The sequence below is a fragment of the Haliaeetus albicilla genome, chromosome 26, assembly GCF_947461875.1.
Source record: "Haliaeetus albicilla chromosome 26, bHalAlb1.1, whole genome shotgun sequence".
NCBI lineage: Eukaryota > Metazoa > Chordata > Aves > Accipitriformes > Accipitridae > Haliaeetus > Haliaeetus albicilla.
Window position 1 is genome coordinate 10,398,981 of NC_091508.1, and position 22,382 is coordinate 10,421,362.

The 22,382-nt window shown below is 63.5% G+C and overlaps 2 protein-coding genes across 6 annotated transcripts in view; one reads left to right on the plus strand and one right to left on the minus strand.

Annotated features, from left to right (window-relative positions):
• ABCA2 (ATP binding cassette subfamily A member 2) overlaps positions 1-14,085 on the minus strand; it is a 36,561-nt gene extending 22,476 nt beyond the window's left edge. For 2 of the 4 annotated variants that reach the window (XM_069771914.1, XM_069771913.1), the window contains exons 1-8: positions 13,854-14,085; positions 5,209-5,302; positions 2,569-2,680; positions 1,958-2,124; positions 1,624-1,751; positions 1,264-1,368; positions 617-910; positions 285-503 (exon numbers count right to left, since the gene is read on the minus strand). In XM_069771914.1, the coding sequence (XP_069628015.1) occupies positions 285-503; positions 617-910; positions 1,264-1,368; positions 1,624-1,751; positions 1,958-2,124; positions 2,569-2,680; positions 5,209-5,302; positions 13,854-13,919 (1,185 nt within the window). In that variant the 5' untranslated portion in view covers positions 13,920-14,085. Of the gene's footprint in view, positions 1-284; positions 504-616; positions 911-1,263; positions 1,369-1,623; positions 1,752-1,957; positions 2,125-2,568; positions 2,681-4,255; positions 4,296-5,208; positions 5,303-13,853 lie in introns of those variants that run through there. The other 2 variants (XM_069771916.1, XM_069771917.1) reach the window with 2 other exon arrangements.
• On the plus strand, positions 14,016-21,991 carry FUT7 (fucosyltransferase 7). Of its 2 annotated transcripts, none has more exons than XM_069771919.1 (2): positions 14,016-14,830; positions 20,609-21,991. In XM_069771919.1, the coding sequence occupies exons 1-2, from the start codon at positions 14,731-14,733 to the stop codon at positions 21,694-21,696; spliced, it is 1,188 nt and encodes a 395-aa protein (XP_069628020.1). In that variant the 5' UTR covers positions 14,016-14,730; the 3' UTR covers positions 21,697-21,991. The 2 variants fall into 2 exon arrangements, with proteins under 2 accessions (XP_069628020.1, XP_069628021.1); XM_069771920.1 differs by having other exon boundaries at positions 14,702-19,007.
• Positions 21,992-22,382: the final 391 nt, after the last annotated feature.

Here is a 22,382-nt window from a genome sequence, read left to right on the forward strand (position 1 = left end):
CCTGTGGGGGGACACTTGGCAGATGCTGAGGACAGCCAGCCCCAGCCAATGGGCAGCATCCGAGCAGATGCCAGGAGGGGGAATCATCCGGGGTCCCACCATGGGGCTGAGCAGGGGGTGCCCATGTGGGGTAAAGAGGTGATCAGGAGGGGCCAGGCCATGTAATGGAGCCCCCTGTCCCCACACATGCGCTGGTGAGTAGGGAAACCCTGCCCAGGACCTGTCCCTGCCCCACAGCCCACCCCACGGCCAATGGGAGGCACGTCCTGCAGCCCCACTCTCACCCTGCCAATGATCTTGGGGGTGTCCAGCTGGTCCCGGAGCTCAGCAGCCAGCTGGGCGAAGCGCTCCTGGCGGGCAGCCCGGCTGCCATTGCAGGCCAGTGCCCGGTATGCCTGCAGCAGCGGCTGCTGCCCAGGGGCCACACGCAGGAGGTGGCGCAGCGCCCCTGGGCTCTGCTCGCACGTCAGCTGCTCCAGCACTGGCCCGGTGAAGAGGACACTCTACGGGACAGGGAGCCATAAGGGCACAGCCCCGGTCGCAGGAGCACTGCGATGGTGCCCAACCTGGCACAGCAGCTGCCCGTGTGCCCTGGCTCGCCCCGCGAGGCACTCACCTCCATCTCGGTAACAAAGGCCTGGGAGCTGTCAGAGGTGGTGGGTGCCGGGGCAGCGCTGGCAAGGCCCAGGGCCTGGGAGAGCAGGTGGAGCAGCACCGGCCGGCGTGGGCCTGCCGCGGGGTCCCGCAGTGCCCTGTGGACCAGCCCTTCCCGCAGGCTCCTCCAGCTGCTGGGGAGGCTCTTCTGCAAGAGGACCAATGGGGGTGGCTGGTGGTGTGGGGGCTCCCTGGGGTCCCTCTCTGTGTGTCCCCAAGCACATGTGAATGGCCCCACAGCACCCACGTCCATGTTCTCCATGGGGAGGGGAAGAAAAGGTGACATGCAGATGGGGGGAACATGGGTCCCCTGCACCCCAGCCACAGGAGAGAACAGTCTCTCCACAGCCACTGTCCAGGTGGTGCCATCACCCATTGCAATCGGAAAGTGAGGCACAGGCATTGGTGTGCCTCAAAGCACTGGGGGAACTGGTGGCAGCACCGGGACGGGACCCAGCCCTCCCTGCTGCAGCTCTGGCCACCTGACAGCATCCCATCACATTCCCTCCACCGGGATGGACACCCCCAGATCGCCCTGTGGTGGGACATGGAGGGCACATGGAGGATGAGCTCTGCCCCACCGTGTCCCCTGCATGTGGCACCACTCACCTCCAGCTGCGTCATCTTCTCACCGGGATCAAACCCATCCCACAGATCTCGCTCATGGGTCTCATCAGGTACCAAAGGAAAGGAACCGAAAAACAGGCGGTACACCTGCACCAGGGATGGAAGCAGGGCTGCTGAGCATGCCAGGAGCAGAGGCACCAGTTTGCCCAGCAATGCTCCAACATGGGGTGGCAGGGCAGGATGAGTCCTGGCCAGCTGCCCACTGACTCCCACTCTGTGGGTCTGGTGGTCAGAGCTGTCTGGGTCGGGGCATGTGCCCATGTGCTGGGGCAGTGCATACCCCTGCAAAGCCTGGCCCTGCAGTGCTGTACAGCCACCCACGTCCCACAGGTCATCACCCACCTCCCGCAGGTCAACACTGGAGCCCAGGAGCAGCTCAGCTGTGCTGTTGGGGAGGGACAGGTTCTGCGTCAGGAAGCGGTGCAGCTCGCCCTGGTCCTTGGCTGCCCATGCCAGCGTGAAGCCGGGTCCTGGCAAGGAGCAAGGCAGGGGGGTCAGAGAAGCCCGCCAGCATCAGGGACACGGTGTGGCCCCACAGCTGGCCCTGCCTGGCATGTAGCAATGTGGGACAGCGGCAGGGCACTGCCACACGCTGTCACAATACTGGGTGCCTGGCAGGTGGGCATCTCCATCCCTGCCTGCACAGGCAGCGGGGGTCAGGCAGGACACAGCCTACCTGCTCGGTTGCTGAACTGGGTCTCCATGGAGCTGGGCTCACTGCTGCTGAGTGCCTCCAGTCGCCGGCGCAGCGACTCCAGCTCCTCCTCCAGCCCCGGGTGCTGCGGGTCGAAGAGGCTGCTCTGTTCCACCACTTCGCTGAGGTGCTCCAGGAGCTGTGTCACCCTGCGAGAGCCCAGCACCACCGTGGCTTCAGGGACAGGGACAGAGGGATGGGGACACCTTCTGTAGAGCTCTTGGTGGGACAAACCCCTCGGGTGCACAGGGCAGCAGTGCTGCCTGCCATGGGGCACCGCAGCCCCAGGAGCTGCCCTCGCCTGCACACTGAATCCACCATGCCAGTGGTGCAGAAGAGAGCCCCAAAGCCTCAAGGTGTCCCTGGGGGCCACCGCCATCCTCCTCCCAGCACCAGGCACATGGGAGCCCATGGGGGAATGGACTGAGATGTCCCCTGCACCCCAGGGACACAGCGCTCTGCACCCAAGCACTTTGGGGGACACAGGCTTGTGCCTTGTCCCCAGTAGCGCAGTACCAGAGTGGGAAGGAGCAGGATGCATGCAGAAGCGTGCAGGGCAGGAGGAGGGAGTGCGTGGCGAGGGCACGACTCACGTGGAGTTGGAGTACTGCAGGAAGCCGAACTCATCGCGCTGGCCGTCGGGGCACAGGGACTGCATGACGGGCAGGATCCCAGCTGAGGTGAGCGGGGCCGCCGTGTAGAAAGCTGGAGCCAGCGAGAGAGCGCAGAAGAGGCCGGGGAAGGTGCGGGCAGGGAGGGAGGAGAGGCAGGGGAGGCAGGAGGGAGGCAGGGGGCCACCGGAGAGACAGACACTCAGTTCAGAGAAGCACGCGCTGGGCCCTGCGAGCCCCGCAGGAGGTTGGCGGCCAAAGGCAGAAGTCTGCAGCTATCCCACCATGGCTGTCCCCAGCTGGTGGCCCCTTGGGGCTGTGGGCAGCTCCTGCCACCCTGGCTCCTGCCCTCTTGCCCCTGCCCGCTCCCCCCTGGGTGATGGGTCCCTCCTGCCCCGGGATGATGCCGATTTTTGCCACTTGCCCCCAGGATGGCTGCCAACCTCCCCCGGCCTCTCGGCCCCTCTTGTTAGTAACCTCAGAGGCACCGCTGGATCTCCAGAGGAAGAAGAGGAGGAAGAATACAACAGGGCAAATAGAGTTGTCACCTGAAGCTCCCCAAGCCCCCAGCCTCCCCTCTGCCTGGCTGCCCCGAAGTGTGGCTGCTGGAGGTGGGTGGAAATGGAGACACGGTGCAGGGGAAATGGAAGAAATGAGGAGCAGCAAGGGGACGGCAAACCTTCCCTCCTCCACCGGCACTGAGCCATCATCCCTGCCAGGGTCTTTCCACGTCCTTCTCAGGGGCAGGGCAAGCCCGGAAGGGCCCTGCCCAAAGGGGACCAGAGGTTGTCACTGGGCAATATCAGGCAGGGACCCTGCTCTCACTACCCCAGCCGGTGACCCCATGGTTAGAGGCGGGTCAGTGCTGTTAGCACAGCCGCAATGGGCAGGGGCTGGTGAAGATAGGCTTCTGGCAGGGACAAGGGACAGGCTGGGGCAGGAACGGGCATAGCATCGGACAGGCTAGCAGCCTGATGGAGTAGCGGGACAGATGGCAGTGGCCACACCAGGCTTTGGTGACAAAGCCAGCGCATGGGTGGCATCTTGCTGGCCTCTAGGCTCCTAGTAGTGCCATGTCCCAGCTCGTCTCAGTTCCAAGGGGCCAGGACAGTGACCTAACGCAGGGGTGGGAGCCATCTCCAGCGCCTTGGGGACCAGCCAGGGCAAGACAGGCAAGACTGGGTGACCACAGGCCACCACATGGCTGCCAGCACCCAGCAGGGCCTACCCCAGGAGGGAGCTGAGAAGAATCACAGAATCATTTAGGTTGGGAAAGACCTTTAAGATCGAGTCCAACCGTTAAGAAGGAGTAGGACAAGCCTCCACCTGGCCTTGAGAGCCCTCTGCAGCCCAGGGGACTGGGGACATTGCCACTGGCAGCCCCAGCACCTGGGAAACCCAGCACTGCTAACCCCATGGGGACACCACCAACTCAGTGGGGACACCACCAGGGGCTGGTCCTGGCTGGGCAGCCCCCACGGAGGAGCAGGCAGGGGCCATGGTGTGCTGCCTAAGCTCATCTTCACCAGCCGCAGAGGAAGACAATGGGGTTACAGAGGTGTGGATTAGGCCAGAGTGAGCTGATCCAAACTGGGCTCTTTCTCCCCAAAATATGTAGCTGGCACAGGCAGGGGAAGGGGGGAGGCGCCCACCCGCCCCACCAACTTACAGACTGGCGCATGCAGTAGAGGCATGGAGGGCAGGCGGGCAGGGGAGATGGTGGGAAAGAAAAAGAAAACGTGAGCAAACAGAAAGAAAAACCAAACTGAAAAACCACACAACACAGAGCACACGTCAGCGCCAGGGCAGGAACCAGGGCAGTGTCCACCACTGCCCACAGCCAGACCCGTGCTCACAGCTGGGCTCTCCCTCACCGACACGTGCTGAAACACAGGCTTAGACCATCATTACGCCAGGTCACCACTGGCGCCGGCTCCCAGCATCTGCCCCTGGCCCCACTGCACCACCCACGCAAGGGCACCCGCTCGGGCAGGCATCCCACGATCACCTCGATGCCACATGGAGCCTTGGCAAGCCAACAGCTCTACTCCACTGCTTCTCCCAGCAGCACAGCCCGTGGGCACAGGCACACATAGCTCCAGCTGCACATCTCCAGGATCCCCCAGCTCCAGTCCCATCAATTTGTCATCTTGCCAGGGCCCCAGAGTCTCCCCACAGACAGGCACGGGGCTCCACATGGTGCATTTTCCCCCCCAGCATCACAAGGAGATGGGGAGCCCTTCCCAGTGCCGCCTTGGCTGCTCCTTGAGCACTCTGGGGAGACTGTGGCTGTCCCAGGACCATGGAGCTCCATCTCCCCTTTCCCCCCACAGAATGTCCCTGTTGATGGCAGCCACAGGCTGGTTGGTGCTGCCACCCCCAGGGGAGTCCCCCCGCTTCTGGGACTGACTCTGGCTCTCTGCCCCCCCCTGTGTCTGCCCCACCAGCCCCAGGCTGCAGCCCCTGCCCAGCACTATGTCCCCCAAAAGGCCCCTCTGGGTCACTGCCAGCTGCCGCAGCCCCCCCACCCCCAGACTGTCCCCAGGGAGCTGGAGCAGCTCTGCAGAGCCTCGGGGTGGTCCCAAGTGCAGATGCCCCAGACACCACCCTACTGGCACCCACCTTCCTTCACAGGGATGGTTGGCTTCTTCTGCCGCAGCCCCAGGAGGATGAAGAAGAGCACCAGGGGGATGAAGATCTCAAAGGCCAGCACCCACTGGGGATGACACAAAGCAAAGGGATCGTGATGCCTGGGGACAGGACCCAGCTACCAAGGAGGAGTGTGGGCAGGATGGGGGTCCCTGGGGCACCAGTGCAGTGAAGCACCATGCCCATGCCTTTCAGGTGGCTGGTGGCACCATCACAGCTCAGCCAGAGGCAAACAGGTCCCTGGGCACCCAAGGATCTCCTGCTTGCCCCTGCGTGCACGTTGCCTGTTCCATCCTGCCCAGGGGCACCTCAGGACAGGAGAAGGTACCACAGAGGGGATGGATCCCTACTCCAGCAATGCAGACAGGGTGCTGGGGCTCAAGACCAGCCCCAAAGGGCCACCGCAGCTAGGGCTGCCCAGGGGAAATGACCCCAAGTCCTTAAGGCTGGCAAAGAGCTGCAGGCTTCCATCCTGGCAGTGCCCTCACAGTCTGTAGCTGCCCAGCATGATGTCCCCCTGCCATCTGTGGCACCACTGGGTCCCACCCACGGGGCTATACAGGGGGCAGACCCCGACACCACTGGGGCAAGGTTCAGTTCAGCCAGGCCCTCGCACTAGCTCCAGGTGCAACTGGGGGACAGCATGGGGGGTCCTGGCACCCCCTCTGTGCCCTCCCAGAAGGCTACGGCTGCACGGGGTTTCCACTGGTGGCATATGGCAAATCACAGCAAATCCCCCAGAATCCCCGACCCCAATTGTGCAGGCAGCCCAGCCTGGGCTCCATGCCCAGAGGCCCTGGGGATGGGCATCAGGGCCTTCAGCCACCAACAGGAGCAGACACCCAGCATGCCCGGCATGCTGCCAGTGCAGCCGCTGCCTGTTTGCACCAGGCGTGCCCAGGCCATGTCACAGCCCCATTGTCCCTGCTGCCGAGTGGAGGGGAACTACTGTAGGTGGGGACACTGAGGCACAGGGTGAGGTGAGCCAACCTCAGTTCGCTTCAGGGCCAGATCAGACCCTGGGACCTGCTGACACCATGGGCAGGGCAAGCCACAGCTCCGCTGCCGGGAAGGTGCCCACTATAGTGCCAGCACCTCCCACCAGGCTCCCACACCAGCCCAATCACTGGCAGTGACCAGGCACCAGAGGCGCTGGAAAGAGAAAGAGAGCTTTAACACAAAGGGGGCTGCCTGGAAGGATGCAGCCAGCAGCAGGTGAACAGGGTCAGACTCTCCTGTCTCCAACAGTGTCACCTCCACACTGGCCTCACCCACAGGCTGCAAATGCTCTGCCAACAAGTCACTGCAGCCCAACAAATGGCAGTGAGCAGAGGGACCCCCACACCCGGACCCCCGCTGGCACATGGCTGCTGCACTCCTGCCAACTCCATGGTTGGCAGGGCTGCACCCATGGGTGCCCCCCAGTGCTACCCCCCCACCCCCAGAGCTGCTGATTTTGGGGGAGGCAGAGACTGGAGGAAGAAGAGCTGCAGGGGATGGGGACAGCAGATGCCCCAGGAGCAGTGCCAGGGCTGGGGGGATCCCCATCTTTCTGGCACCACCAGTCCCAGGCACAGTCCCTGGTGTCACTGTCCCTGTACAAGGGCGGTGGCAAGGAACACCCTGGCCCTCTCTGCCCACCCCGTGGCTCCTGCCCTGCCACTTGCTGCCTGCACCCGCCCCCCCGCCTGTTTACCAGGCACACAATCAGGCCTCTGTGCCCAGGCGCCTGTCGGACTGTCCCCCCACACCCACGCCAGGCTGTACCAGGCTCCCTTAGGGACTGTCGGGTCCTTGGTGGCAAGAGGAGGGACCTGCTTGTTGTTATTTTTTTTAAAGCAGGTCATTGACCTTTTGGTCATCTCCTTCCACAGAGACATCCCCTGTCCCTGACCCCTCCTGCACTGCCACATGTCACAGTGCTAGGGCAGGCTGTCCCCCCGCCACCAGCACCCACGTTCACATGGCAATGGGCAGACATAGCAGCAGAGCGGGGCTCACCAGCCCGTGCCTCTGGGACTGATCCTGCCCTTTGGCCCCCAGGGCTGCCCCTGCAGGGTTGTCCCAGGCATGGGGTGGGTCCAGGGCTGCCTCGCACCCACAGTGGGGCAGAGGCACCAGCATGCAGCAGGGAGAAGGGGAAAGTACGCTGTCCCAAGAGAGCCTTGGCCCCCTGGCATGGCACCCACCAGGGGCACCCAACACTAGCACAGCCTGGGTACTGTGGGGGACATTTTGGGATTGTGAGATAGCAAGAGGGGGAAAGGTCAGGATCCGGGCAGCTGGGAGGGAAATGCTGGGAGAAGGACAAAGACAAGGAGAGGGGAAGGGCCAGTCCCTGCCAGCAGCTGGCCATGCCCTGCACCGACCAGTGTGGTCTGTCCTGTCCGCTCGCCCATTCCCTTCCTCACTCCTCCCTTGGGAAGGGCTCTCACACGTATGCCTGGGCAGGGGGTGGAGGTGCAGCACTCAGGGTGGGATGCAGGTCCCAGAGGCCCTTGTGCCCAGGTGACAGTGGCTGGGAGGGGTGGGGGCAGGGGCAGCTGCTGGGCAGTGGCAGAGCTTGGCTACCAGAGGGATCCACCCCATACACATGTGCATACATCCCCCTGGCACATGTTCACCTCGACCTGCCAGAGAGGCGAGCAGGATGAGGCCATGGGTGCTGTTTGGGTTTGCATGAGCGCTGGGTATGTCTGCCTGCCATCCCTGCCACCACCACGGACACTGGGGTACACATGTGCCTGCTGGGAACCCACCTTCAGCCTCACCACTGTCTGGGTGCAGGGGCAGCAGGATCCTGCCTGACTTCCCCAGCAAGGGAAGCAGAGGCTGGCAGGAGCTGCCAGCAGGGTGCTGGCCCCAAGCAGGCAGCTCCCTGTCAGGGTGATGCTCAGCTCCCCAGAGTACCGGGGCAGCGACTCGATGCCTGCGCCTACCCTCTGCAGCACCGGCAGATGGGAGCAAGGGGCTGTGAGGAGGAGGAGCAGGGTCAGGCGCCACACGGCCTGAGCACAAGGCAGCAGCGCCAGCTGGGGACACGCAGCTCCCACGCTGCCAGGCCAAAAGCACCAACAAGCCCCATGGGACGCAGTGAGAGCAAGCAGTCTGGCCTGGTGCAGCGGTCCCACCGTGCCCACCCTCTGGCCAGCACCAGAGGCAGCTGGGAGACAAGCGGAAGCCAGGGTTAGCACGGCCACAGGCGCTGGGCCATGGACTTTGGCAGGACAACTCCACCGGCATCTCCTGGACACAGCAGCATGCATGCCCCGACGGCTGAGCTGGGCACTCCCTGCGGGGGCAGCCGCGCCAGCTGGAGGCAGCTCTCTACATCCATCACCACCACCCAAAAGTCTGCTCCATCCCTCCTGCCTGCTCCCAGAAATGCCCTGAAGCCCACAGCCACAGCCATCAACTTCAGCCAGCACAGCACATCGACAGCCAGGGGCTGGGAGCCCCTGCCCAGAGACTCCCAAGCTGGCAACCCCAGTGATGCCCCTGCAGCCCAAACGTGTCACATCAGCCCCCCTCTCCCCATGGCCTGGCACCTGTGAGGGGATTTACCGGCCCCAACACAGGTGAAGCAGCACCATGTACAGCCCAGGGCAAGCCGGGCCTCCAAAACCACTGTCCTGCACCCACCAGAGGACAGGGCAGGATCTGCCTGAGCTCCTCCCTGGGGAGGAAGGAGAGCTGCTCCCCATGCCCTGCCAGCCTCTCCTGCAGGTCCCAACACTGCCCACATTGCGGGCAGCAGCAGGCAGCAGGTGCTGGCCTGCAGGAGCCCCAGGGGATAGGGCTCAGCTCCTGGAGAATCAACACCCCAACTTTTCCAACAGTGTTTTAAGGCTGGTGGAAATATCTTTAACTTTTTGATGGCTCCAGACTTCAGTTGTTCTTAAATACCCACTTACTTGCCCACAGCTGGGAAGCATAGGCGGGTGAAGCCCTCACCCATGGGGATGGCCAAGGGTGGGCCCAGGGGCTGCTGACCCCCCACTGAGGCCTGCCTGCCATCACCCCTGCCTCCAGTCACACTTTTGCTCGGAGCAAGTTGTGCCCATCAGCTCTTGACCCACTGCCACCTGCCCGCAGCAAGGGCACGTCCCCAACCCCCTCCCACCCTGTCCTGTGGCCCTGGCATGGCAGCCTGGGGACATGTCTCAGGGAAGCTGGAGGAGGAGGAAATCCCCACTGGGGTTTGCCAGCACCTCTCCTGAGCCTGGTCCCACTGTGCCAGCCCCGGGAGCCCAGGGATAGCAGAGCATGGTTCTCCCCTGTGCCAGCCCCACAGTGCTGTGTCAGCTGGGCACCAGCATGCTGGGCCAAGGGGGACACACGATCAGCAGCACCCTGTCCCAGGGGCATGCAGCAGCGCTCCCGCACCAGCAATGGGATGCGGCCACCCTCCTGCTGGCCCTGCCAGCACAAAGTGCCCAGCCTGAGAGCAGGCAGGATTGTGCTGGCAGCCTCCGTGTGGAGGAAGATGCTGGCTGCCCCGCAGCCTCTTCCCGCAGGCAGGGAGTGAGGCAGAGCCCTGCAGGCTCAGCGGCTCACGGCTACCTGCCCTCTGGGCCACCAATCGCTCTGCAGCAAGTGCCCTCACAGCCATCCTGTGAGCAGGGATTCACAGGGACACTGCACTGGCACCACCCTGCCAAGCCTGCACATCCTCCTCCCCGCCTCCCCCACACCAGCTGCAAACAGCAAGGGGGCAAAGAGCACCCTGAGCTGCGGCAGTGCCAGCCGATCAATTCCTGCTGCGGGATCCAGCACCAGCCCCCACCCACCCCCGGCAGCAGGACCTGGCAGCACCTCCACAGGCATGGGGTGCCCTGTCCCCCAGGGATGCTGTGTCCCAGCACAGGTGCTGCTGCAGCAGGGCCCTGCCAGCAGGGCAAGCCCCCCCAGTACCCCATATATTTCAGCCTTTCTTATTTTGGAGGCATCGAGATCCCCCCAGCTCCACTCCCAGCAGCCAGGGAGGAAGGGGCAGACCTGTCAGGACAACTCCTTTGCATGGTGGGAGCTTCCCAGCTCTTGGCCAAGGAGCAGAAGGCACAAACCCTGCACAGGGTGAAGCAGCCACACCGCTGCCCGGCTCTCCCCCACCCCACATGCATCCTCTCCCCACCCCAGGGCTCAGAGCTCCACTGACATGCTGTGACACCGAAGCAGCATCTGGAGCCTCAACTCCTCACCATTCCTCTGAAACATGAACCACCAACACTTGCCCAGGGCCAGACAAAACCTGGCAGCGCACTTCCATCACTGGCACTTCAGAGACGGGAGTTCCAGCTGTGGTCACCTTCCTGCCCCAAACACATGGACACAGAGCCACAGGGAAGGCAAACACCCTGAACTGTGCCTGTGGTAACTTTTGAGAAATCACCTGTTAATTTTACATCCAACATAGGTTTAAACCAGCTACCAAAAGTCATAAGGGAGCCCATCCCTTAAGATACACACAGCTGAGCTCACCCCCCATCCCAGCAGAGCAAAGGTGACATAGACGATGGCACAGCCTGCACCGCCCAGGGCTGCCATCAGCACCCAGGGGACTGACTGCCCATCCTCAGGCACCCACAGCCCTGGCTTCCCTCCACAGAGAGCCACTGATGCTGTTCTAGTCAGACCCCCATCGCCCCAGGGCTCCTGCCTGAATTTCTGCCCTGAGAAGAGTAAAAATCACAGCCAAACCCCAGAGCAGTCCCCAGAACAGCTCAGGCGCACCAGGCAAAGTCCAACACTCCCACAGGCTGGGCATGAGACCTTACAGAGGCACCACAGGACAGTGCCCAGCCATCACCCTCACCAGGCTGCAGGTGAGCTCATCTGGTGACAGAAGAGGGTGACATGTGGCCCTGTGAGTCAGGAACACACCTCTCTTGAAGGCCACCTGGTCACACAGCCTCCCTGTACCCACCACCGCTGCATCCTTAAGCAGACCAGCCAAGCCCTCACCAAGTGCCTGCAGACAAAGACTGTCCCCAAACCACTGCTGCTCCCTGAACAGACCCTGGTGCCAGGGATGACAGGGACCCCCCCAAGGGCCACCTGCATTCATGGGCAGCGCAGGGGACTGGCCCCAGCTTTCTTGAGTCCCAGCCCAGCACCCTCAGCCAAACATGAGGCATCTGTTCCCCATCCCACCCCACAGCACTGGGGCCACTGCTCTGCATGTTGCCAGGAGGAAAGTGCACCATGGTGAGGCACTTACCCCAGGGCAGCACCCCACGGCACAGGGCTGTGCCAACAGGCAGCTGCTGGCAGGGCAAGGGCAGGGCACACACCACGCTCCCTCTGTGAGGCTGGGAGAAGCCCAGCAACCCCCAACTCCAACCTCACCAGGGTGAAAGCCCAGCAGGGCAGGGGTCTCATGCTTACCCCCCTGCCTGCTCCAATCCTCCCAGCCTCTGCCTGCCACAGCAGGATCAGCCCAGTGAGATACGGAGTTGGTTTCGCTCGGTGAAACATCCAGCTCTGGATGGGGCCAGGGCAGACCTGTACTGGGGGACCCACCCATGGAGAGCAGGGCACAGGCTGGCGAGGCTGGGCTCTGGCACGGGGCCTGACTCTGCCCTGACTGGCCAGTGCCAGCACCTCTGCTCTCGGGCTGCTGGGATAGGGCAGCACTCCCCCAGGAGTGGGCAGGATGACGTCCCCTGTGCAGACAGGGAGCACGAGGTGACTGTGGGACTTGCATGCAGCAGGAGCACAAGGAAGTAGGTGACGTGCACAGGGCACGCACATCCTCAGGGCATGACTGCCCCAGGGGCTGCACCAAATCCATCCATGAGCACCCACGGCACCAGGGGCAACTCTTGCCCCAGCACACGGCTGGTCCTCCACATGCCCCATCCACAGGCAGCGTCACTGGATGGGTGAGGAGGTGCTGGTCCTTCCCTTGCCACCCTGCCTGTAGCAAGCAGGGCACTCCAGTGACAGTCCCCACACTTGCGAGAGACTGGGCCTGGGCTCCTCATCCTCCTCCTTCCTCCTGCACTGCACCCCCTTGCTGCCCACAAGGCTGGAGAGGGTCAGGGAGAAGCAGGTCCCCAAAATATGTGCACACCCCCAGTTTGTAACCCCACCAGCCACAGCAGTCATGTCCAGGTCAGTTGCCAAGGGCTAGCAGATGCCAGGGTGTAGCTGCGCCAGTCAGCTCACCCTTGCAGGCAGGGGTCTGTGGCACACTGGTGCCAGGCAGTCCCTTGCCGTGGCCAAGCAGCTCTACTCGGGGTAAGGAGCAGGGATGACTCAGCCAAAGAGCATCATCCCCCTCACCCATTTTGGGGTCACCAGGGCTGCCCATGCAGTGGGCACCTGCCTGCAACGCAGGCCTTAGCCCAGCCCTGCCCATGCCCATGCCCTCCCCTGCCTGTCCCTGTTCCAGGTGGTCTCTGGTGCTCCAGCCACTGGGTCAGAGGAGGGCCTTGATGCTCGCAGGCTGCTGGCGAGGGAAAGCAGGCAGGATCAGGCCTGCAGAATATTTGGGAGGGGGAAGAGGAGAGAGCACTGCCAGCTCGGGAGCAGCAGTTTGCTACCCTCCCCCACCCTCTAAAAATAACCGGCTCCCTCAGTGCCCAGCACACCCATCCCCCTGCCTGCACCGCTGCCCGGGGTCCCTCTGGGCCGGGGGACCCTCTTGCCCGTCCGACAGGACTTGGCAGGGAAGCCCTGCACAGGGGAAGCCAGGCAGGGGAGGCCAGGGCAGGGCTACGCTGGATTCGTGACCCCAGCCGGGAAGGTGCCATCCTGCCACCTCTGCCACCCCCGGGAGGGGACCAGCCCCCCGGGAACCTCCCGTTCCTCAGTCTCATGCCCAGAAAGTGGGAGCAGCTCCTCTCCAGCCCACAGAGGAGAGGCAGCTCTGACCCACATATGATTTGGAAACCTATTTATAGCCTGCGGATACTGAGGGCTTGGGGAAAGCTCTGCCAGCCTGGAGAGATGGCCCTGGGGACCAGGGATAGGGCTAGCAAGAGCCTGGGGCATTTGGGACAGAGAGCGGGCCGTGGCAGGGAGGGAGATGCTGCACAGGGCAGTGCGTTGGGTGGGAGACGGAGTCCAACCCACGGCCCTGGGCTCCTCCAGAAGCCACAGGGCCCGGACGGCTCCCACGGACGCAGGGTGGGAGCGGGGCAGGAGAGACCCAACTGTTGCTGCCCCACGAGGGGACCCGCCGGGCTGGGCCCAGGCCGGGGCTGGGGGGACATGCCGGCAGCCGCGCACGGCAGGGCACTCCCGGGCCGCTCCGTGGGCCCGTGCCCGGACGGCGCCCACGCTCCCTGGTCCCCCGCGGGCAGACATCGCTCGGCCCCGGGGCCCGGCCGGCGGGGGGAGAGGGCAGCGATGGGGAGGGCGGGGACCCAGGGGAGACCCCGACCCCCGGGGATAGGGGGGCTGGCTCCACACCCCTCCTGCGCCCCCGGCCTGCGGCTCCGCGGGCTCCCCTCCGGCCCACGCAGCCGCCCCGCGGAGCCTCCCCCCTCCGGGGCCTCGCCTCGTCCGTCCCCCCGCCCCGGCGGCTGCAGCTGCCCAGGGCCGCCGGCGAGCTCCAGCCGCCCGGGACCCCCCGCCGGGCCCGGGCCCGGGCCCGCCGCCCCCGCGCTCACCGGGCTGCGCCGCTTCAGCGTCACATTCTTCCAGAGCAGGAGATGGAGCTGGTGCAGGAATCCCATGGCCGGGCCGGGCCCAGCCCCGCCGCAGGGGCTTCCCCCGCTCGGCTCCGCGGATCACCCGCTGCCCACCGCCATACCCCACCAGGCCGCCGCCTTTGTCCGCAGCAGGCTAGGAGGGAAGGAAAGAACGGGCCGAGCTCCAGCTCCAGCTCCAGCTCCAGGCCCGGCCCGGCCTTGCGCAGCACCGCCCCCGGCCCGGGGCCGCTCGCCTGCCCGCCGCCCCTTAAAGGCACCGCCGGGCCGCAGCCGCTCCGCCCGCGCCGCCCGGCCCGGCTTGGGGCAGGGCCTCGGGGCGCCCCTGCGGTCCAGGGTAGGCCGGAGCCCCGCGGCCCGGCTGCGGGGCGGCTTTGCCGGGCCCGGAGGGCACCGTCGTCCCGCGAGGGTCCCCGGGGATTTGCCGCCAGGCGGGCGCTTGCTGGTGGATCCTGCTCCTCGCCGGGCAACCGAGGCACGGAGCCTCCGGGGCACGGCGGGGGGGCGGCCGCTGCGGCAGCCGCATCTCTCCGGGTACGGCCGGGCCGGGAGCGGGGCTCCTGCCCCAGGGAGGTGCCGAGTCAGGGAAACCCCCAGGAGCTGCCCCTGGAGCCACCCCTCCTCCTCTCCACGCCAGAGACACAGAGAGGTCACCCCCTACCGAGCCTCTCCGCGGTCGTTGTCCCTCCAGGACAGACTTGCTTCAGGGCAGCCTGTCGCTGTGGAGGTCCGCGTGCGAGGGTGGCACTGCTGTCCCCACATTCTGGCTGCTGCCTGCCCTGCTCGGGCCCAGTTGCCCGCAGCTTCTGCCCAACTGGACCCACAGACAAGTGGTGGGATGCCCACCTGTGTTCTTGGAGGGGACCAGCCTGCCTGCAACAAGCTGTACCCCCAGCCCAGCTGTGACTCTGAGGCTGGGAAGGATGCCCTCAACAGCAGTAAGCATTGAACCAGGCCAGCTCTCTGTCCGTCCTTCCTTCCATCCATCCTTCTATCCATCCATCCATCTCTCCCTCCCTCTTTCCATTCCTCTGGTTCTCTTCATTTCACAACCTGTCCCTCCCTCCCCCCCACCTGTCCATAGCGACCTCTCTCCTTTGCCCCCTCTCCTCTCCTGCAGCTATCTTTAACCATTTCCGTTTCCATGCTGCTTTCACGGCCAAGTGCAGCCGGGAGCTGTGAATAATTCGTTTGGCTGCCCCAGCCCCAAGTGGTGTTGCCAAGGGTGACTGCATTTCGGGCAGGCTCTGCAACAGCTGCCCAGGCACTAACAAAAGCTCCCCTTGTCCTGCCACAAAGCGCCATTATTCAAAAAACTTCTGGGTGAAACATTGTGCTGAGGTGAGGGAGGACAAGGGATGCCCCGGGGGGTCGGGGTGGTGGGGAGGCACCAAGTTGCCCCGGCTCCATGCCCTGGGGAGGGTGGCTGGTTTGGAAGGGCTGCAGGATGTGTGGGCAGGCGTGCAGGCAGCAGAGCTGCCTGGCGTCAAGAGGAGCTGAGCACGGGGTGGCCAGGGCTGGCTCAGTGCCTTTCCACCTGCACCCTGCTGGCATGAGTAATTTGGGGGCTGCTGCACTGGGATGACCGTGAGGTTTGTTGGTGTTTCTCTGGCTTTGAAATACAGGGGAGATCTGGTGTGAAGGTCAGTGGGGGTTCAGCCCCCAGACCTCGCTTCAGCAATGGCTTTTACTTGGTCCCTGGGGAAGGAAGGATGCATGCACCCTTGGCTTCTCCCAAGGGATTGCACATGGGCTGTCCCCACCTCACACTGGAAACACCTCAAAAAAACCTGCCCTGCAGCAGAGTGGGTCCCCAGCTCGGGGGGGTGCAGTGGGGAGGGTCATGGATGGGGCTGTGGGTGACATGGGCTCAAAGCCCTGACCTCAGTCTCCTGCCTCCCTCCCTCCTGCTGCCCCTGGGTGGGTCTTGGTGAGCTTTGCAGCTCCTCTTCTGCTTGGCATGACCACAAAACCCTGTGAGGGGCCAGCAAGAGACAGACCCAGCACTGTGCCATGGGGCAGCACAGCCCCGAGGACCTGGTGGCCCATCTTCTCCATGGACCTGGGGCCCTGAGCACCTCTCAGAGGACTTCCTTGCGGGTGACCAAGCTCCTGTGTCTGTGTGGGGTCATCTGCAGATGGCAGCACCCACCCACACAAAGCTCCCTGCTCTGCATTGGTGCTGATGGTCCCATGGCCTGGCCCCGGGTGCTGGGGACTTCTGCCCAGCCAACCCAGGCAGAGCTGGCCCTGGCTCCCAGCCTGACTTGGAGCAATTAGGCAGCCCCAGCATCCAGCACTGTGCTGCCACGTCCCTAGGCCACAGGGGTCAGGGTGTCTGGACCCACTGGCTGCAAGTACCCCCCAAGGCATTGTCCCTGCTGCTGGGGTGTCCTGGGGCAGCACTCAGGGTTGACGGTTACAAATGCCAGGGAAAAGCTCCCTCCTGCTCTGCCACCCATCCTGCATCCCCCATGGAAACCTTGTGGCTGATGCTGTCCCCGCTGCTGTCCTCCACGGAGGGGAACAACCCCATCCCGTGTGGCCCTGGTCCCTAGGGCTGTGCTGGGGGGAGACGGGGACAGCAGCTCAGACAATGCTGGCAGCTCCAGCCAGGCAGGGAGTGCTGCCTGCAGCCAGTGGGGTTGGAGCAGGCCAGGCTGGGAATGGTGCCCCACGAGCTGTGCAGCGCCCTGTATCTGGGCTCTCAATCATGCAGGGGAAGAAATGCAGAAAGGGAGTGAGAAAAGATAACAGGAAATGGGGGACATGGCTGGGGAGGAAAAAACACCCAGCCCCAGAGCTGCAGTTGGCCTCTGAGGGCTCCCAGGGTGGCACTGAAACCGCAGAGCCCTGCTACACCCTGGCGTGGTGGCACGGCATTGTGCCCAGCCACTGCCTGGCCCGTCACCTCGCTGCCAGGGCTGCAGCCATCCTTCCTCCCAGGATTCAGGCAGCCAGTGGGAGCAAGGGTGCAGCAGGAGGTGCAGACCCCAGGGGTGCTCGAGCAGCCTGAGGACCCCCAGGCAGCAGTTTGGGGCCCTGCTCCCAGCTGTGTGTGTGCCAGGGCATGCCCCTGCCAGCTCCAGGGACAGCGTTGCACACCTTGGGGTTCTCCCTGCCCCCTCTGCCTTGGTTTCTCCATCTCTTTTTCCCCTGCCAGGGATTTCAGGGAGACTTGGTGCCCAGACAACAATGCCAGCAAAGAAAACAACCGAATGCATGGCCAGACCCGGAGAAGGGCAGGTCTGGAGCCTGGGCACGGGCAGCAGCCCTCTGTGCAGACGCTGCCAAGGCCACACACGTGCCCGCTTCCCCTTTTGGCAGAAAACAGCTTGGCCAGGGCAGGTGCCTATGGTTTGGCAGCACCAAGGAGCTGCTGGTGGCGCTTTAGCTGATGGTTTCAAGATGAGTCAGTGGGAGTCAAAGTCAGGCTGGCATCCTGTTTTCAACCAGGCTGTGGGTGGCAGATGGGATGCACCTTGGCAAGTCTGAGGGCAGGGCCCTGCTTGCACTCATCCCAGCACAGGCAGGGCATTCGAACCCCCAGCACAAGCACCTGGGCAAGGCACCGTCTCCTTCCCAGCACCCGCCAGGAGGGAATCGCCCATGGCCCTGTCATGGCTACAGGCAATGCCAGTGGCAGTGCCAGGCTGAGGCTGTGGGGCTGATGCCCCTCTCCATCCCTGCCAGCTCTGCCACAGGCGACAGCAGACGCCGAAGAAGAGCCTGGTTCCAGTTCGAGCTGAATGAGCATCTCGCTGTTCAGCTGCTCCTGGGTGATTTTGGAGGGAGCTGCATGTGCCAGGGGTAGGCAGCTGGACCCGACAATCCTGCTTTCAATAATAATGATAATAATAACAGCAGCAGCAGCAACCATAATGTATTAGTGGTCTCAGCAAAAGTGTTTGTGGGATGTGCTTTGACACAAAGCTGCCAGCTAGCAGAGCTGCCCCATGGGCTCAGCACAGCCCCACCAGGCAGCTTTACCCCCTGCAAGGCCATGGCTCCAGCAGGCAGCTGCACAGGCAGGAGTGCCATGGGCAGAGCAGCCTGCTGGGGTTCAGGACCCTGCCTCCATCCTGCCTCACAGGGCTGGGTGCCCAAGGACAGGGTGGGGTGGCAGGGCTTCAGCATGGGTTGGGGATCTGTACCCGCTGTCCCCTCCTCCATGCCACCCCGTGCCACCTCCCGATGCCCTGGCACCCCTCTGCCATGGGGGCAGGAACCCAGGAACCTGGCTGGGGAAGTTGCCCTCAGTCCCCACTGGCTTGGGAGGGGACCCTTCCACACCATGGGGAATGCTGGAGAGCCATGGAGCAGTGCAGGAACACGAGGCTATCCCGCAGACTTCAAACCAGGGACAGGTACCTTGGAAAACCACAGCCCAGCTGGGGCATTGGGGCTTTGGCTGGCAGCTGGGATGGGAGAGGTGTTGGGCAGAAAGGAGCCATGATTTGGCATGTTTCAAACCTGGCACCTGGGAAACCCCTTTGGGGAACTGAAATTCCACACGAAGCCACATGCACCTTCTCCAAGGAGCTGCAGCCTGGCTGGAGAGTGGGGGGGAAGCACAGGGGGATAGGGCATGGTGTGCAGGCACAGAGCTGTGAGCAGCACCTGCACCGGGAGCCTCTCCCAGGGGTGCCAGGGCACTGCTGTGGGGCAGCACCTGCCATGGGGCATGCACTGAGCAACAGTGTCCCACCCTGGCATGGGGCATGCAACCAGCCATGGGGCAGTCACAGGGCATGCACAAGCCACGGGCACCTACCCAGTCACAAGGCACCCACCCAGCCATGGGGCACCTACCCAGCTGTGAGGCACCCACCCAGTACCCACCCAGCCATGGAGCACCCACCTGCCCATGGGCATGCACTCGCCCTGAGGGCACACACCTAGCCGTGGGTCACATCACTGCCCATGTAGCACAGGGGAAGTGCTGGGAGTGGGCTGTGCCAGCTGCCACGCGCAGCAGGAAGGACCCGCTGTGGGGCCGGGACGAGGCAAAACCACAGAAAAGAGGAAGCCCTTGAGTGCCCCAGCCCAGCGCTGGCAGCCACCCCGGCAGACACACGCAGGCACCTCGCACGCCACCACGCCGGACCTTCCCTGGTAAGTCTGAGCTCAGCACCGCCACCCGCCATGGGCAGAGGGGCTGAGAAACGGATCGGCTCCTGGCACTGCCAGAATGGGGTGTCCCTTCCCAGAGCATCCTCAAAACGGGGGCAGCATCCCCACTGCCGGGGACCGGCGGGCAGAGGGACCCAAAGCACCAGTGTATGGTGCAGGGAGCCGGCAAAGCTTTCCCAACCCTCCCCATTTCGGATGCCAGGTTTTTCTGGAGCCTAAACTTAGCTTGTGTATTTTAGCAGGACAGACAGAGCAGGCCAAGGCAGGGAAGGGATTTTTTGCAGCAGAGCTGCAGTGGCTGGGGTGGGAAAGCAGGGCACCACTTTCCAGGAGGCTCCAAAATCGCAGCAGAACCGCCACAGCCCTGGCCAGCAGTAGGACTTAGGCAGCTAACGTGTTTTCAGAGGCTACCTCGAAAGGGAAACCACCTTTGACATGAAAGCTGTGGGTGGCCCACGGGCACTGAGCCCTGCGCCTGGGACTGGCAGTCTCAGGTGGGCTCGAGCTGTCAGCCTGTTCCCAGCCCGGCCAATTGTCCCCCTCACCACCACCACCACTATTCTTTGTTCCCATCAGTGCTGCTGGTTAAAGCACAACACTTGAAGTGCAGCACCACCAGCGGAGGCCTGAGGCAGGCAGATGGGCACCATGGCAGGGTGAGCGTCTCGTGGCCAGGGTTCCCACGCACCTGCAGGCTGAGCCCCACCAGCAGCAGCCCCTGCCTGCACTGCTCTCCCTGCCCATGGGGCACTGGCCATCTGTGATACCCCAAAAATAAAATGAGTGTCTGGGGCACTGAAGCTGCATGCTTGCAGATTTCTGGGGCTCCCCACGCCCTTGGTGGCCGGGGAGAGCACCCCAAGCCTGGGGAGAGCACCCTGAGCCTGGGGAGAGCCCTGCTATCACCATAGGATGGTGCTGGGCTGAGGGGGCACTTCTTGGACAGGACACTCCAGTCTGGCCCTGAGCGGGGTTTTGGTCTTCCCAGTCACACCCTGCTTCACAGGTGGGGCCTCGCTGTGGGGTTATTCAGGCAGGACCCGGGGTGTTCCCCATCAACCTTCAGTGTGTGGCCCTATCCTGCAGACCCCCAGGCACCTTTTTTCCAAGCCTGGCTGTGGCAAGGCTGGCTGCATTTCAGGCTTGACCCATCCTGGGCAAAGCAAGAAGTGTGGAGTGGGACCGTGGCTGTTTGTCAGGTGGGAAAACTGAGGCTCGGAGCAAGTACCAAGGACCTCATCATTTGTGCATGTAATGGGGAGTGGTGCCAGGCAGTTGGGGCGGGGGAACAGATGGCTGCTGCCCATCGGTTCTGTACCTCCCTTTGGCAGCATCCCTGCTCATCCTGGAGATGGTGCATGGGGGACTGCAGGATGGTGACACAAAAGCCACCATGGGGTGACAGCAGGTGCACGGGGGATCCTGGTGGGGACAGGGGCCAGTAGAGGGGTCAGGGGTGATGCTGGGGCCCAGGTTTCATGGAGAAGTCCTTTCTCCATCTCCTCTGGCCCCAGCGTCTCCCCACCACCCCTTGCCCCGGCAAGGTGAGCTGACAGCCCTTGGTGGTCTCTCCTCTCTCCCAGGTGTCAGCTCTGTCACCCGAGAAGGTGACAGCCAGCCCGGCAGCATGCCCCGGGCATTGCCGCTGCCACGGCCACCGTGGGGCTGGCCTGGAGTGAAGGCAGTGGTTACCGCCGGGGTGTTTGTAACCACCCTCTGGAACCTGAGGTGCTTCCTCAATCCCTCTGAGGTCTCTGGAGAAGCCCCCAAGCATACTGAGCCGCTGGTGGTCCTGGTGTGGGACTGGCCCTCGAAGCAGGTCCCCAATGTCAGTGGGGACATTTGCCATGAGCTATATGGCATCACGGGCTGCTGGCTCACCACGGAGCGGCAGCTTCTGGACCAGGCGGATGTGGTGGTGTTCCCCCACACCAGGCTCCAGCCCGGCAGGGACAGGCTGCCCAAGGAGAGGCCGCCAGGGCAGAACTGGGTGTGGGTCTCCCTGGAGTCCCCCTCCAACACTAAAGCTCTAGCAGGATGGAACCAGACCTTCAACTGGGTGATGACCTACAGACGAGACTCAGACATCTTCATCCCCTATGGCAAGCTTGTGCCCAACCGGTCAGCCACCATGAACATCCCCACAAAGACCAACTTGGTGTCATGGGTTATCAGCAACTACCACAGGACTCAGAAAAGAGCTGAAGTCTACCGAAACCTCTCCAGGTACCTCCACGTAAACATATACGGAAAAGCAAACAAAAAGCCACTTTGCAAGGACTGCCTCTTGCCAACAACATCCAAGTCCAAGTTCTACCTGGCCTTTGAGAACTCCATCCACCAGGACTACATCACTGAGAAGCTCTGGAGGAACTCTCTGATGGCCAGCACCGTGCCTGTGGTGCTGGGGCCTCCCCGGGCCAACTATGAGCAGTTCATTCCTGCAGACTCCTTCATTCACGTTGATGACTTTGGTTCCCTGGCAGAGCTGGCTACCTTCCTAAAGACCATGAACTCCAGCCGCTACAGGCAGTTCTTTGCCTGGCAGAAGAGGTACAGTGTGAAGCTCTACACCGACTGGAGGGAGCGCATCTGCACCATCTGCACTGCCTACCCCAGCCTGCCCCGTGGCCATGTCTATCCCGACCTGGAGAGCTGGTTCAACACCTAGTGTGGGGCTGGTATGTGCTGGGACCATCGAGGATGCATCTGGACAGAGGATACTGGGGTGGGGAGAACGTGGGGCACCCTCCGACAGAACAGGATGTGGAGCAGGGAGGGATGCAGGAGCCCCAACCTCTCTTCCCAGCCTGGCTGTTGCCACACTGGGACCTTGAGCAACTCCACGTGACTTCATTTCTTGCAAAACAGAACCAATTCCCCCCAGATCTGACACTGACCTACCTCGCCGGGGTGCTGGCAGGACGAGAGGGTGCTTTGGAAATAAATGACACAGTGGTGCAGAGGCTCTGCCTGTGGTGCAGGGGCTGGGCAGGGCATCAGGCTGGCAGGGGGCTCAGGGCTCCCCAGTCTTCCCTTGTGATGGATCCATGGCCCCCCAGCACCTTCTGCTGGGTGGCGAAGCCCCAGTGGCAGAGGCCCCATGGTGACATTTCTCGCTGGGGTGGAGGACTCGACCTCAGGGGAGCTCAGGCGGACCCAGCACCCCACGGCAGGGTCGGAGAGCACAGCCTCTACTCCACCACTTCCCGGCACAGCTCTGCAGCACCCACCCCCACTCTTGAGCCGTGGGTGTCACAGTGCCGGCGAGGACTGCCAGGACACCGCATGCTCTCAAGAGCAATCTCAGCCTGCTCAGTGCCAGGCCGAGTCAGAGAGGGATGCTGTGGTTTCTCA

Bases quoted from the DNA above. Each gene is read 5' to 3' on its own strand.
- FUT7 (XM_069771919.1), top strand. From the start codon at position 14,731: ATGCCCACCTGTGTTCTTGGAGGGGACCAGCCTGCCTGCAACAAGCTG. The intron at 14,831-20,608 runs GTAAGCATTGAA...CCTCTCTCCCAG, and splicing joins GAAGGATGCCCTCAACAGCA to GTGTCAGCTCTGTCACCCGA.